Genomic DNA, 16,453 nt, shown 5'->3' with positions numbered 1-16,453 from the left:
CGCAGGAGACTCTCCTGATTTTCATTTTCCGTCATTTTTTTAGAAATTGAGAATAACATAATTATATTTTAAAGTATAAATTGCCACTAGGCCGTCTTAGCTCAGCCGGTAGAGCGCGTGGCTTTTAACCACGTGGTCGTGGGTTCGATTCCCACAGACGGCGAGGGCGCTTTATTTTTTGGCGAATTTCTGGACAAAATCCCTCTTCTAACCATTTCATTTTTATGTTTATGCACTAATTGACTTCTTTTGGCATAATTTCGTCCAACAATTTGCGTCCTGGCAATACTTGAAGCAAGTCAATTATGTGGTGTGGAATTTGACTTTTAGTGTTGCCTGGTTAAGCTAAATGTGTTTTATTAAAAAAAATAATAAGAAACGTTATCAGACAATTGGGCCTTGCTTTAATGAAAGGAATGTATTATTCATTTTGCTGTATTGCATCAACGGACTGACGAAAAGCATCCCACGGTTAAAAAAACTCCAATTGAACCAACTTCAAGCCGCTGGCCATTTGGTTCAGTGGTCATCACCATTAAAGGTGATGCTGGAGGTCAGGGGTTTAATCCTTGCCTCTCACAAATTTGCCACAATTTGTGGCGGTCTTAATTGATCTTCATCGATGGAGTCTGTACTCACATCGAACCCCCTCCCCTTCCCCTTAAAACTAGGCTAGATTAGGTTATAGAACATCTATCGTTTCGACAAAAAAAAAAAAAAAAAACCAACTTCAAATTGCAAGAATTCTTGTAGGAATAAAAAATGGGTTAAAAACAACAAAGCCCCATGTGGTATAACTAATACACAGAAAAGCCCTTTCGTAATTTTAAAACATACAAAACGACACATCATATTTTTAATTAAATTGTAAACTAATAGAATTCGTTAAATTTAACAAATTTGGTTAGTTTACAATTTAATTCAAAACATAAGGTATCGTTTTGTATTTTTTGAAATCACAGGGGGCTTTTATGTATATTAGGTATATCACAAAGGGTTTTTTTGTTTTTAACCCATAAAAAAAAATGTTTTAGGCTACTTTAATAATTTTGTGTTCACTTTTGTGTTTAATTCTCTATTCAAGTTTGAAACTATCTTAAAATATAAGAAAATAGGTGACATACTTTTTATTCAAAATCTTATATTCCACTGAATTAAAAAGTTAATTTTACGCTAGGCATTTTGCTGTTAGATAAATAGAGAATAGTTTTTTTTTTTTTGCTTTGTAGCTCCATCTTTGCAATCTAACAATAATGCAATCTCATACTTTTACCTAGTGATTTAAAATAATTAATTTTATGTTTAGCATTCTACAGTTAGATAAATTCTTAATGAGTTTTTTTTTTTTTTTTTTTGGCACGTACATCTTCTTTCAAATAAACCGCATCCATCTAACAATGATCCGATTTTTCATTAATAGTGATGTCGATCTCTTTGTCCTTTGCTAAATTGGATAGAGGAGAAAAGTTTGTACAAAACTAGCAAAAGATTTTTAAGCATGAAATTTAGATATCCAAACATTCTAGGGGCCATTTTGAAAACTCTACCGAGTGATAGTTTTTACTTTTTACTACATCGATTTGAGGATGTGCTTTGCGGTATTTCAACGCTTGACTACTGAGAACTGAGGAATCCATTTGGATTAATACAAACTGCCTTAACGGCCATGGTGATAGCGCATGTTGCTGGAACACCATTGTCTTCATCTTCCTTTGCATGCAAAAATCAGCCCATTTCTTCTTCTGTCCCACAACTTCAGAAAATCTCTGCATCTGCCCCTTCATCAGCATCATCAAGAACAGCTACAAGAAGAAGAGCTTTATCTGTTTTTGTACTCACCACATCACTCTCAGGCTTAATACAACAATTGTCACTTGACAATTCTTCAACTTCTTGGTCCAAACCCACAGGGCAGAATTTTGTAGAGCTTCCCAATTCAGGTGGGGTCAAGGCCTTGGACCTTCGCTTTGGTGATGGAGCAATTCCTGCTGATGGTGATAAGGTACATGCAACTGGGCTGTGGTCTTTTTTGTATATTTTTAGTTTTTTTTTTTTTGGTGTTTTCTTCTTTTGGTCATACGAAGAAGGTTACTATTCATCTATGGAGTCATAAGTTTAACTGTTTTGGATTTAAGATGAGGTAATCCAAGAAAGCAGTTATGTAAGGCTTGTAAGCTATAATTAGGAAGTGTTAGCTAAGTTGAGGAAGTGATTAAATTTCTTTAGAAGAAATAGTAATTCAAATGTTCAATTGAACTGAAAACTTACAAGTTACAACCACTGAGATATTGCTGGTGCCATTAGCAGGTTGCTCTATTGGGATTTAACTTTGTTGTGGGGAATTTGAATTTGACGCCTGTATCTGTATGTCATGTCCATACCAACTCGAATGACATAGCTGTCTGGACTATATTGAGATTTTATCTGAAGGCTTAACTTTAGACTTTTATCTCAAGATTTAGGAAAAATAGAAGGGTGGGGATAGAGATTATGTTTGTTAAATTGTTGCCAGGTACCCAAATTCACTAGCTTTTTATTAAGTAGCTCTTCTAAATTATTGGTTTTCTTATGCTAATTTTTCAACTTTGAGATATAATTGTGATTAGATCTGTCTCTTCTTTCTTTTCCCATAATACGTTCCATGACCTATTTGCACCATTTGGAGATGTTTAATATTGTTTGATTCATACAAATGAAAAATTGTTTGTGCCAAGTGAATAGAGACATTTTCTTATGTGCCTAGCAAGTGAATGGCAACTAGTATGGTGTCAAAATGCCCCAAATTCAGGACCTTAGAATCTCTAAATGTTCTTTAAGAATTAGGATCAATGCAAACAATTCATAGACTAGATTGAAGCACTCTGTTGCTCTGTTGTATTAATAGTAGATTTTACAGATACAAGTAATGGGGAGGTATGTACATACAGTTTTGTCTAAATAAATGAACAATTATCCTTTCTATCATCTTAAAGATTAGACTAGATAGTATTCTGTTAAAAACTAGCTAAATACACGAATTTCGTGCTTTCTGAGAAGCTGTAAATCAAATTGATCTTTTGCAACAATACGATTTTCATTTTATTGTTTGTCTCTTGGAAGAAACTTTTCCATTGTTAGCATATGTTGCAGATTAAGTCAGCCTTCTGGAACAAATTCCAGGTATTGTTGAACACAGCTACACTCATTTTCCTTAAACAAACCTTATCCATGCAATATGCAATATACCACTGAGCATACCTACTTTGTGCATCTAATGTACATTCCTTTTCTGTTTGTAGTCACAGCTATAGAATTTCTATTACTAACCATAGTTACTATTGAAGCACAAGAATGTAGCAAGTCACGGTGACTCTGATTAGGACAACCAAACTCTGCTATTGTAAACTGAAATCCACCTTCCTCCAGAAGAGCTTAGAATAGAGGGCCTCTCTCAGCTCTGGTCATCTAAGTTCTTATCAATGTCTATCATATGTGTTAAAAAAACCAGAGAGAAGCACAGTTTACATTAAACTATCTTTCTAAGGAATCATCAGAGTAGAGAAAGAGAAAGATACTCTTCAATTGTTTTAGCTGAGTACCAACTTTCCACAACAATTGCTGTACATGTGGAGTATTATGTTTGGAAGTTTGTTCAGATTATTACTTTCCCTTCCCTCAAGATCCTTGTGAATGTTATACTTGTCTATGAATGATAAAAATCGTTTCTCTATCGAGCAAATTAGGTTGCTTGACCTTAAAATGACATTAATGCTGATTCATATTTCCTCTGATTTACATTGAATTATTTTATGGTGCTTTTAGTTCTGGAACAAGTTGCCTTCTTTTGATCTAATAGTGCTTGCTTTGGTTGCATTGATAAGGGGGTGATTGAGTAAATATATGTTGTGAATCCCATATATTTTTGTTCTGTACTCTTTCTGCACTTGGCTGTTAAAGAATATGTAGCTGAGATGCACAATGATGTGATTCTTTACTGTAGTCCTTGTGCATATGTCTTTAGGCTTTGTGCTGAAGCTGCATTTAAGGTATAGAAAGGAACACTGCAAATTAAACCATGCTACTTTCCATGTTCACTGAAAAGGTTGCAATTCATTACTATGGAAGGTTAGCAGCAAAACAAGGATGGCGATTTGATTCTACATATGACCACAAAGATGCGACAGGCGAACCAATTCCTTTTGAGTTCATCCTTGGTTCAGGAAAAGTAAGTCATCAAAAGATTGTCAAAAGAAACCTCTTGATGACATTTTTTTTCTCTGCATTCCCTGCTAGATGTGAAATTACAAATCGATGCATTGATCCCTTACCTTTAATCCCGGAAATTGCTTCTTATAATTCTAGATTTCTTGCTAATTCTCCTAACCATTTCACAGCATTATGCCCTTCTTTCTCCATGAACATTGAAAATATAATTTTCAATCACTTCCATAGAGACATTTGTCTCTCTATTAGCTGCATTTTACAAGCCAATGAACAGCCAGTAGACTCGCACGGTGCCTGTTATATAATGATTTGGACAACATTTGATGGTAATGGTGTCTGTGTTCTGTGATCTCTCATATTTGGCTGTACAATAAATCGGTATACTATAGTTTCTGATTTTTTCCTGAAATATGGTAGTCGTTTGTTTAGGACATTAGGAATTTTTAACCACTTTCTACCTTTTTTTCTATTCTTAAACAAATAGGAGAAAGAGACTTCTAGCGATTTTTTTATTAGATACTCTAATCAGGAATTGCAAAATGGAAAATGGAAAGGTGAGAAAGCCTTGCGACTACACCAGTATTACTTGTGAATTCTCTTGCTGCAACTCAAGCTTTGATGATATTCTTGCTGCATAGAGTTGTGCTTCAAAGATGCTTGGAAACTGGGAATGTGCCTATACATCTGGCGCATAAATGGGCTGTTAAAACCACTTCTATTTGCTGCTCTGAATTCTAGTTAATTCCCACCACATGCAAGTATAAAAATGAAAAACTTTATGGGGCAGAAATAAATCTTGCATATTTTATTCTTTCAACCGAATTCCATCAACAAAACAAATTTGGTAACTGAGTGATACCTTTTCTAAACAGCATTATTCCCTCTTTAGATTTTTTTTTGTTTCCCTCTCTTCTTCTTCATCTTCTCCTCTCTCTCTCCCATTTTTTTTGTCCCCGCCCTATTTGAGTGGCACTAACTGAGGTCCTGTAACATAATGATCTTGCAGGTCATATCTGGAATCGAATCAGCAGTCAGATCAATGAACGTGGGAGGCATTCGTCGTATCATTATTCCACCATCTGAAGGATATCAGAGCACATCTCAAGAACCCATTCCACCTAATGTATGTATACCATTTATGGAGTCTTGTTCTTTTGTTTCCTAATTGTTGTTTGATTATTTCAAGAGCAATATTTATGAAATTTGGAGCATTTTTTTTCGTATTTCTCCAAACATACATGCATAATAAATAAAGAGTTTCCGAATACATAGTGAGACATAACAGTTTTACTTACTGAGCTGGTCACAAGTACTATTATCTGTAATTTCTAAGTGAAGTGAATTTGTTGGTGGAACATAAGGTAAGATTTGACTTCAAATGGCAGTTTGATTGGCGATAAATGAAATTAACTCTTCTATTCTGGATTGTTCTGAGAGTAACATAAATGAGGCACTCAAAGATTGAGAGTGAAATAATTAGTGAAATGGACAGGATGTGTTGCCATGATTTATTTTATGTTGTTGTTGGTTAATCCATTTCTGAAATAGTTAAGAGTGCCTTGACTGTTTTATTGGAACTTCCTGCTGCAATTTCTCATGGAATGCTAACATGTAAGATGATTTGTTGTTGTTGCTGTTGTCATATATAATAAGCATTATTTTGTGCCGATCAGTGTAAACATTCAAGCAGATGATATTTACTTAATTTTATTGTCATTCTACAGTGTATGCAAAAAAGGTCAAGCTTCAAAATATCTGGGGATTCATGTATCCAATTGACATTCTCTCTACATCCTCTAAACAAATATCAGAAACTTATTGGGAACTTAAACAAACTGTTGGATGGTGGAACAAAAGATGCAGGTGATCATTAAAGGAATATTGCAAAGACAAAAACTTGTGGAGTTAAGGAAAGCATTAGAACAACACATGTAAAGTGCATACATACTAACTGGAATTTGGTTTCACTCCACCCTTGACATTTAATTAGGTCAACTTGTGATGGGTTGCATTCGGCAATGGCTTCCCATGATTTCCTAAATCTTATACTGTTTGGCTTGATGCTAGGTGACTGATGAGGAAGGGAGTTTTTACACAAGTTGTGATTGGACTTCCTTTTTTTTTTTCTGGCCTTCTACCCTCTTTCCCCTTTTCTCTCTGAGAAACCTTAAAGGAGAGAAATGGTGATGACATTACAGGCATCTGGAGAGGTGGAGAATGTTTGATTCAGGGAAAGACACTGAGTGTATGTTGAGCCTTTATTCAGAAAATACTGTAATGACCAAGTAAGCAAGCAAGCAAGTAGAGGTTACAACCTCAAGCAATGAAACTTCAAGGAATTGAGGAGAACTTTGAAAGCTGATATTAATTTTGATGATAACAGCCTCATTCTGTTAGAACAGATGAATTGTTCTCTATTTGACTAAATCTCAATGCTAACGCAAGGTTAAGAGTGTTCTGCATGTAGTGTGTCTAAAGCCTAATGCTAACATAAGGGTGCATGTGGATGTAGTTGCCAACAGTACAAGCTATAAGTTCATATTTTAAACTCTATTACTATCAGGTCAGGCAATTAAGTCAGGTAAAACTCTGCAGGACTCAAAAATTCAAAACTCAGAGCTCATATCTTTAGGATGTGCTATTCTCTTTTTTCTCTTTCCCCCCTTTATCCGTCTAGGCAGTGGAAAACTGAGAAGCAAGAATGAGTTTAGAAGATTCTTTTGATGAGTAACATGAGACACATGCATTTTCCTTCCTAGAAAGTCCTGGTATATTCTGATTTCTAAAGGATCTGTGTCTGGTTAATTAAACAAATTGACGCATTAACTTTTCCCAGCCTGGGAGAACTGGAGGTTTAGATGAGACGATACTGCACCTATATGTGTCATGATGTAATCCATTAAATTTGTTCATTTGAATGATCTTTTACTAGAAAAGATAGTGAAGGTCTTCTGTTTCTATGAGAGATTAAATATCAGAATTTTCACTTAAATTTGTGTGAACAAGTGGCATCCAAGGTAAAGTGGACCATATTTTATGGCTAAGTTGAGCTTAAATAACCTTCTTTTCTATCTCATCTATGAAAGCTCCATTGCCTTATGTCTCCTTAATATGCTACAACTAATCTAATTAATTTTTCCATCAAATTTATGCCTTAATTTGGTTATATTCTGGTGTTCAGTTTTTTGATAGGCAGAGGCTCTTTACTACCATTTTCAATCCAACTCGTCTTGCCAACGGAGAAGGATCAACATTGGGGACCCTAATATTCGATATAGAGTTGGTCAGCTTAAGACACTGGTAATCCTATGATGCAGGAATTAACTTCATATCTCTATTGTAGCCCACTTCATGGTTTCTGATTTATTAGGATTGAGTTTTTTTTTTGGCATTTTATAGGCATTTCTACATTTTTCTCTCTTATTAACAGTTTCACAGTGTGCTGATAAAGGCGTTCCTGAACTTCTGTGTACATTGTTCTTAGACCTGTGAATGTTTTTATGTGGTCACGTCATGTCAAATCTTATTCTCGGCTAGGCATTTGACTGTCTTAACTTTAACTTCTTGTTGAAATTGTACAGATATTTAGGTTGCCTGCAGCTACAATTTTCAGCTGAAGCAGGAAGTGCAAAAGGAATAGAATACAGATGGTGATCTATGTCACCTTCTATCTACTGTGATTGGTATTACCAGTCATAGCAAGATAAAAAATGTATTCACATTCTTACATGAAGGAGTGAGCACAAAGATCCTGTTTTTTTGCATTATCTTGATATGACTTAACTGCTTTGGAACTGCCTGATTTTCTTGTTTTAATGGAAATTTTCATGCTAAAAGTATGCATGGCTATCAATTCTACAACTACCATGTTGCTAATTTGTGCTTTCAATGGGACAACAAAAACTTAAAGGGAGTTCTTCAAATTTTATGCAGTTGTTCTTTGACTTTTGCTGAAGTATTGTAAAGTTTAGATCATTTTTCTTGCAGAATTTGACTACCTGCTGACAGATAGAGTGAAAAAATTGACTGCATATCAATTTGAAAAGAAGGAATTTTAGCATGAGATGAGTTGACAGAGTTGACTGAGCCTAAGTAAACCTGAGCAGCTGCAACATCTGGAATAAGGATCTTTTCACTTGCTTGAAGTTAATGAAAAAGTTGTCAGTGAGCGATCCTAGCCTACAGAAACATATGTAAGAATACAAGTTGTTTACTTTCAGCGATTGGCAATTTGTTGCTTGGAGTACAAGATAGTAGTTTCCGTTACTCATTTCATTTTGCTTCCGGTGTTTCTCAATACATTTTGGGTTCGGTAGTTGACTTGAAAGAATTCTAAGATATTGTTACCTGGGTTTTACAGAGTTGGTGATAGATTAATTTTGATAAAAAAGTTTACTTCAAAAGATTGCAGTATCCTTAAGCTTTGGTTTTTAGCTGATGATTTTGTTTGAATCTCCTGTGACTGATGGCACCACTTCTTTCATTAAGATTTTGGGCTACTATTATTGATCAGAATATAATTCATTTTGCAATGATTTTTTCTCAAACACATTTAAACTCGGCTAGTTTATTAAACGGATCCAAATCAGTGCATGAATTTCATCAAGTCATGTTTGACAAACAAGTTAGTTACAAACAAGTTAGTTCAGTAAAGAAGCATACATACATCTTTCAACCAGGACAGACATTACAAGAAGCAAAGCAAAAGTAAGTGTGAGAGTATATGCTATCTGCATCAACCAAGAAGGTTATGGGTAACCACCTTGCTAGCCGACAACAGTGACATTGAGCTGATGATTGCCATAATCGCGCTGGTCATCTAGAATTTGCTTGACAGAATCCTTGGCTGAAGTGCTGCACCATTTCAACTCAATCAACTGTAGAGTTGAAATTTCTCCAAAAGAAGAAGGGATCTCCTCGAGTCGCTGACAGCTTAGCACCACGAGTTGCTCGAGGCAGGGCAGGTGCTCGCCAGAGGCACTCCATTGTACAATATCCAGAGAGTCCAGTTTCAAGAACTTCAGTCTCTGGAATTCACCTTCTCTCATGTCCCATTCCTGTCCCTCGAATGCCTTGCTGAGTAGTTTCAGAACCTCAAGGTTGGGTAGCTGACCGATGACTGAAATTTCATCCCATGGTAGGCGAGCATTCGATACTGTCAACTTTTTCAGGTTTGAAGGTAAAGTAAACTTAAAAGGATATGGTGCCATAGCATGGAAGGACATCTTGAGTGATTGAAGCTCACGCAAGCACTCCAACATTTTAAAGAGATTGCTGGCTTCACAACACTCTTGCCAAGAATTTGAAAATATGCATCCTAGCTTCTGAACACCAGGTAGCATCCGCATCAACTTCTCAACATTTCCATGCCATATATAAATCGTGGAGAGTGATTTTAAGTTATCCAGCTGGGAAGAGTCCTCAAAAAATTCTCTACTGTAGTGCTGGAAACTGAAGAAACAATGATCCATTATAACATCCCGCAAGCATACCAACTTCCAAATGGCCTCTGGTAACGTGACTCTACCAATTGCTCCGCTAAGATGAAAAGTTTCCAAGTTTCGGAGATTGCCTATTTCAGAGGGGATTTCAGTTGTCCGAATTCTAACAGCTAAATACCTCAGATAAGCCAGATTAGCTATATTGACGAGATCAGAGGTGTCGGCGCTATTTTGGAATAGAACATTTGCCAAATCCAACACCCTGAGGTATTTATACTTGAGAACAAAACCATAATGTAATCGTCTATATCGGTTAGGCACCTGTTCACTGAGAAGACCTCTACCGACAGGAATCAAATCAGAGAATATGGCTTGTTCAGAGAGAGTACCATCTCTAATTCGAGGATGCAAATCCCTCAACTCCTTCTGTTTAAGCAGATCCTCTCTATCTCTGGATTCTTTTTCTATATCGGTCATATCATAGTACGTCAAAGAACTTATCTGTGGCTCCTTGGTTGTAGGGAAAGTGCTCAAAAGATTCTGCTCGGGCCTTCTAAAATCACCATAAAGAACTGAAATTCCACCAGGAAAGATGTGTTCTTGCATTTCATATCTTTCTTGCTTGAGTATTGCTAAGCAAAATTCCCGTAGTACATCATGAACGCGACATTCTTTGACTCCACCTTTGGAACCTTTTCTGGTAACCAGTACGAGGCTTCTATCAATTAGATCCTTCAAGCAAGTCTCTGCCTCTTGAATTAAGCTCCTCTGGCCCGAATTTGGCTGCTGAATAAATCCTTCGGAAATCCACAACCTCATCAGTTTGGATACAGAAATTGTTGTGCCCTCTGGAAATGTTCCTAAATACCAGAAGCATGGTTTCAAGTGATCTGGTAAAAGCTTGTAGCTTTCTTCTAAGATGTCCCAGATTCGTTCCTGTATGCTTTGCGACCTGATGAAGGTTTTAGCAACCTTTTCCCAAGAATCTTTTTCTTTCTTTGTCCTGTTCAGAGCTCCCGCTATCAGAACCACTGCAAGTGGTAGCCCTTTACAACTGCAGGCAATGCGCTTTGAGATACTTGACAATTCCCGAGGACAAGTTTCTCCATTAAACAGCTTTAGCCATAGCAATTCACAGCTCTCTTCGTTGGAGAGTAGGTGAAGAGCATAAGGAAAACTATTGGCTTGTGTTGCAACGCCATGGCTTCGAGTAGTAAATAAAATTCTACTCCCATTCTCGTCATCAGGGAAAATTGAACGTAAACCACTCCAGGTCTCTATGTCCCATATATTATCTAACACAATTAGGTACCTTCTACGCTTTAAACTTTGGTAAAGCATTTGACCAACATCTTTTCCACTGGTGTTGTGGCTTGGATTGGCATGCACTTGATCTAATATACTGGACAACAAGGTCTCTTTCTGGTAAACTTGAGATAAGTTACCCCATGCACGAACCTCAAAGCATGTATCAACAGAAGGATGCATATATACAGCATTGGCCAAGGTAGTCTTACCTAGTCCTGGCATGCCCACAATAGAGAGAATCTTTAGCTGGTTTGATCCTTCAGTAAGTAGCCCAACTATTTCTGCTACTGCATCTTTCCTGCCGACAAGTTTATTAGCATCTTCCTCTAGTTTGATTTGCATCCCATCCTTGGAACAGTCAGGTGCATTAATAGATTGGGGTTGATGAATTTGTGTTGAAGCATGAGTAGAAGCCTTGGAAACGCTGCCAACACCACCGTCCAAATTCACCTTCCAAGTGTTTTTCACCGCTTTCTGCAGCATCTTGATAGTTTTCACCACTTTCTGCATGATCTTGATAGTTTTCACCTCTTTCTGCAGTATCTTGATAGTTTTCACCTCTTTCTGCAGTATCTTGATATCGTTTGTGATGACAAAGATGCCCAACCTGTGAAGCCAGAGCGATCCTTCACCAGCCACCAATGAATTGAGGACATAATTGGCTTGGTAGGCTGCGTGCCTAAACTGTGTCAAGAGAAATTCCATTCGTGAGTTCCCCATCAGCTCTGCGACTCCACTCAAACATTTTCTCAAGGTTACCATTTCCTCATTCAACATTACAATTTGATGCTTCAACGGACAATCGAAAGTTGCCCCTTCAATTTTCTGTATGAGGAAATCAATGATTTCCAACTCGTTGCTGGCGGGGCAATTAGATTGCAATGACAGAGGCAAGTGTTTCTTAAATAAATCAGTTGCTTGTTGATGGATTGTTTGGACGGCTTCAAGCGAATCACGAAGGCCACGACTCCAATGATTGGTCATTGTTAACTCTTCATCCCCCACTTTATCAGGAGAGAAGTAAATGAAGAATCCAGCGTCCACGATCAAAGTTACCATCGGGAGATGAAGAGATTTTATTTCTTGAATGGGATTCTGCAATAGCATATCCATGAGCCTGATCCTAATAGACCTCAGCTCGTCAGCCAGGATCTGAATTTGAACTTTTAGCTCATCCATGAGTCTAGCCTTGGTTATCAGAAGCATTAATTTAGAAATGAGAAGGTCAACGAAGCCCAGAACATCGCCACTTATCATCAGCTCTTTATCTTGCAATCTTAATGGATCAGATCCACCACAAACCTCTTTGAGCTCCGGCAGGAGAGAATTAAGCTTTCTTGTCAGATCACCGGTGACCAACTCGTCATCCACAAAACAGAGGAAAAGTTTATATGAGATTTCCGCAGCAAGCTTCACAACAGAATCCACGACATTAATCAATTTAAATGGCACAAAAATAAGACAGAGAAAAGTTTTCAAATATTTTAGCCTCTCTTCGACTTCTGCTAGTTCTTCCCTCTGACCGATAATTCTTTCGGCTTTACAGATGATACTGATATCCTTCAGATTTTGTAAGAGAGAATCCAAGAAGTGTATCAGGTGTTCATCTCCATACCTCCTACTGTACATACCAATTGGAAATGAAGTCCAAATGGTGATAATGCGAGCAAAATTCTCCTTCAAGCTCTTCACAGTTTTCAAATTGGGAGCGACCAGTTTTGCAATTCTCGTTGATGAATCCTCAACTGGTTTCAAGCGTCGTACTGGTGGCAGGGGCTCAAAGGACCAACTCACCTTTTGGACCACATTGACCATATGCTTCGCAAGTTCTTGAATTTCTCGGTGTTCCAGTGGCCACTCGAACAAAATCCTGAGAAAAGGCCTCAAGATGCTTATCAGGAGTCTAAGCGTCTGGACATTGTGCTTCATGTCAAGATCAGAGCACCCATCTTCTAAGTCAATCAGATAGTTCAAAGGATCTTCAGCGTGAAGGGCAGACATCTGCACTAATAATCTCGGCCTATGCTTTTTACTGATTTTAGTGAAGAAATTGATTAATCTTGATGGTTATGGCTTTCCACTGATTTTTGTGAAGGAATTGATTGTATCTAGCTGGCTAGCTATCAGGGGAAACTTCGTTCAGATCATGTATCAAAATCATAAAATCAACCAGGCTGCTATCAGGTTGCAAAGTCAACTAGTGCAGTCCCAATCTCGAAGTCAATTCAGAGTAGTTTGTGAAAGAGAGTTTCCCAACACAATAAAATACAATGGCCCCTCAAGTTTCAAATACTCCATCAAACAACACCTGCCCGCTGCAACAAGAATTGTGCAGACTAGTCAGCAACCACTCTCCACCACGACACCATAACCTCAAAATTATTTGCCACTTGATGGTTTTTGAGTATTAAGATTGTGGGGATTCTTTTTTTAACAATTTTTTTTCATTTTATATGCAGCTGTATTCTCTCAACTCACCTTTCATAAGCATATGTGGTTACTTCAACTTTAACTTCTTGTCGAAATTATCTAGCAATTTACTCTGCCTGTAGTTAAAATTTTCAGCTGAAGCAGAAAGTGCAAAAGCGAATGGAATACAGATGGTATCTATATATGTCGTGCTGTTTGTCTGATTTGTAGCATTATTTCTACATTTCTGTATATTGTGATTGGTATTATCAGTAGTAAGAGTCATAACAAGATAAGGCGTAACCATGTTCTTACATGAAAGATTGAGCACAAAGATCAGTCATTTGACATTATTTTGATAGGCATTAGCTGCTATGGAACTGCCTGAATCACATGTTTGGATAGAAGTTTTAGTGCTATAATTTTTGCTTGGCTGAGTCAGCAAATGGCAAAACTAAAGCTTCCTACAAATTTTCTGCAGTTTTCAGTTGCCATTCTTTAAAAGTTGCTGAAGTATTGTAAACTTGAGGTCATTTTTCTTACAGAATTCGACCAGCTGCTGAGTGATAGAATGATGAAATTGACTGCATATTCATTGAATGGAAGGGAATTTATGCATGAAATGAGTTGACAGAGCTGATTGAGCTTTTGTAAATTTGAGCAGTCCCAACATCTGCGCTGAGGATCTTTTCATTTGATTAAGCTTATTTCCAGCAATTTCATTCTGTTGCCTGTGCACAAATGGTAGTCGACTGGGTCATAACTTGTTTCTTTTTGGTTCTCATAAGAATTTCAAAACGTTATTACCCTGGGTGGTATTTAGGTTCTTGATAGATTTGTACATAATATGGATGCTTTCTGTACAGAAAGATAGAAATCATCTTTCTAGTGAAGCAAATGGGCTCTTAATTCTAGCCTTAGGATTCAATTCCTGGCACATAAAAATCAGAAACAAAGAAGGAGTATATAACTAATCAAACAAGAAATGGGTTAATAAGATCTTTTAACTTCAAGATTAAGCTTTTAAGGCATTGAATCAATTGCTATAATAAGCTCTAAAATGCTTAAATCGTAGTTTTCGACCAAGTTGACAAACTCTTGAAGTAGAGCCAAAGTTTAAGATCAAACTAATAAACATCCGAATCAAGATTCAAATATAAGAATTTGTGGAGATCCTAGACGAAATTGTAATTTGCTCTTTACATATGGAATTTAATGAAATTTTTTTTTTTTTTTTGTGTTTGTGTTAGTTTGTCTAGACTTGAAATGTATCCCAAAAAAGTACTAAACACTAAAACAGACAAAAGAAAAGGAAAACTACTTATGAGATCATTAAACTATTGTGATTATTAAGTTTTTGGCTACTTAACTAATAAAAATTTTAAATTACACACTAAACTTTTGATTTTGTAAAGTAATGGTTCTTTGCTGTTAAGTCTTTCTAATTCTGTTAAACTTTGAGGTCTACTTATGTCAAATATTCTATTTTTGCGGAAATGAAAGAGAAAAAACAGAACAAGTGACCTTGTCTTTCTTTTCCCTCTTGTTGATTGTCATACTTTTTTTTTTTGGTATCCTATTGTTTTCTTCGTAAGAGCATACGTAAATTGAATTTTATGTTTTACAGTTTGACTTATTATTTGTCAACACAACTCCATTCATAATTAATAGAGTCAACAAGATTAAACTACAAAAATTAATAGATTGTCAAAATTTAAGCAAAATTAAAAAATTGAGTTGATTATTTGAAACTTGACCTGTTGAGTAAACAAATTTAGGATTGAAAGACGAACCAAACTGTTCGATACTCGAATCGAACTCGATTTGGTAAGAACTTGTTCTTTTTTTGTTTGCCAGCTAATCAAACTAAATTTGAACATCAGATTTTATTTGGTAAACTTTCAAATTCGACTCAAACTTGACTCCATTAGCATATAAGTAAAATTTACATATAAAAAGTTCAATCTACTCGAATTCGACTTGAGTTTGACTCAATACAAACTTGTTCGACCTCGGTTCTAGAATTAGACAAAACAAAATTTTATTCAAATTTTAAGTTCTTCCAAATAATCAAACAAATTTGAATATTAGTGTGTTTGATTTGTTTAAACTAATTTATACCCCTAGATAAAATTTTATTTTCCAATCAGTATAGTAATCTCCTTAATAGTTTGCTCTACTCAAAGATGCAAAAGGACACAAGAAGGAAATTTTAAGACTTTGTAGAGATCAGGATTGAAATTCAATGATACTTTTTAACATTTTTATTAATATTACACAATTTTGCACTGCAAAACAATAGGTAGAAAAGAAAGACTGACCTAAGGTGTGATTGATAAAACTGAATTTTGAAATTTGAATTATGAAGTTTAAAAATTAAGTACTGAAAGTAAGTTGCTAAATTGTTTAAGTTATATCTATTTGATAACTAACTGGATTATAATACTGAATTGAAATATTGTACAAATATTGTGTTTAATTTTTTTTTTAAATTGCCTTTATTATTTATATTTAGAGAAAAAAAAATCAGTATGTGTGTGTGTCAGAGAGAGAGAATATAATAAAACAATTTAAAGGTGGTGTTTATATATGTACATTTGTATGTAAGAAAGTGTGTGCATGTGTGTGTCTGTGTATGTTGAACATAAAGAAAACAAATGTATACCGTGTGCAAGAACAATATAAGAATGTATTATGTGTATGAGAGGTATAGCATGTGTAGCCAATTAAAAAGATTTAGTGAAAAATTTTCACTTAAAAATTTTATACACAAATTAAACAATGCTTAATACATTAAGTGATAAATCATTTCTATTATCAAACATATTGAATTCCCAAAAATTTCGAATGAGTTAATTTTCAATATTAAGGGGAGTAATCATACATGCAGTTAGTGGCTAGTGCTGCAAAGTGTAAACTCAAAAACAAAATAATAAATGAAGTTGTAGGACTCCAAAGTTAGAAAAGAAAAGATCAGGGGCAAAATCGATTTTGGATAAAAAATTAAGGACTAAACCATCTATTTTCCAAAATAAATTTTTTCATAAACCTCCCCGCTCCCATTTTTTAAAAGTTAAAACCCTCCCCAAGCT

At 35.8% G+C, this 16,453-nt stretch overlaps 2 protein-coding genes and 1 non-coding gene across 5 annotated transcripts; 2 read left to right on the top strand and 1 right to left on the bottom strand.

Annotated features, from left to right (window-relative positions):
- Positions 1–90: 90 nt before the first annotated feature.
- TRNAK-UUU lies at positions 91–163 on the top strand. Its single transcript has one exon. It is a non-coding gene; the product is annotated as a tRNA-Lys (tRNA).
- A 1,471-nt stretch (positions 164–1,634) lies between these two features.
- Positions 1,635–8,560, top strand: LOC113783636 (peptidyl-prolyl cis-trans isomerase FKBP17-1, chloroplastic-like). 3 transcript variants are annotated; one of them, XR_003469935.1, is made up of 6 exons: positions 1,635–2,002; positions 4,082–4,204; positions 5,210–5,326; positions 7,385–7,503; positions 7,785–7,939; positions 8,191–8,560. XR_003469935.1 is itself a non-coding variant. In XM_027329828.1 (5 exons), coding segments are annotated over exons 1-5 (696 nt in total). In that variant the 5' UTR covers positions 1,635–1,666; the 3' UTR covers positions 8,192–8,560. The 3 variants fall into 3 exon arrangements, 2 of the variants coding, with proteins under 2 accessions (XP_027185629.1, XP_027185630.1); XM_027329828.1 differs by lacking the exon at positions 7,785–7,939; XM_027329829.1 differs by lacking the exon at positions 8,191–8,560 and having other exon boundaries at positions 7,785–8,176.
- Positions 8,561–8,969: 409 nt separating this feature from the next.
- LOC113782132 (putative late blight resistance protein homolog R1A-10) lies at positions 8,970–12,953 on the bottom strand. Its single transcript, XM_027328043.1, has one exon. It carries the CDS (start codon positions 12,951–12,953, stop codon positions 8,970–8,972), a length of 3,984 nt encoding a protein of 1,327 aa, XP_027183844.1.
- Between the last annotated feature and the right edge of the window lie 3,500 nt (positions 12,954–16,453).

The sequence above is a fragment of the Coffea eugenioides genome, chromosome 9 (genome assembly GCF_003713205.1).
Source record: "Coffea eugenioides isolate CCC68of chromosome 9, Ceug_1.0, whole genome shotgun sequence".
NCBI lineage: Eukaryota > Viridiplantae > Streptophyta > Magnoliopsida > Gentianales > Rubiaceae > Coffea > Coffea eugenioides.
This window is presented reverse-complemented; position numbering and strand designations above follow the sequence as displayed.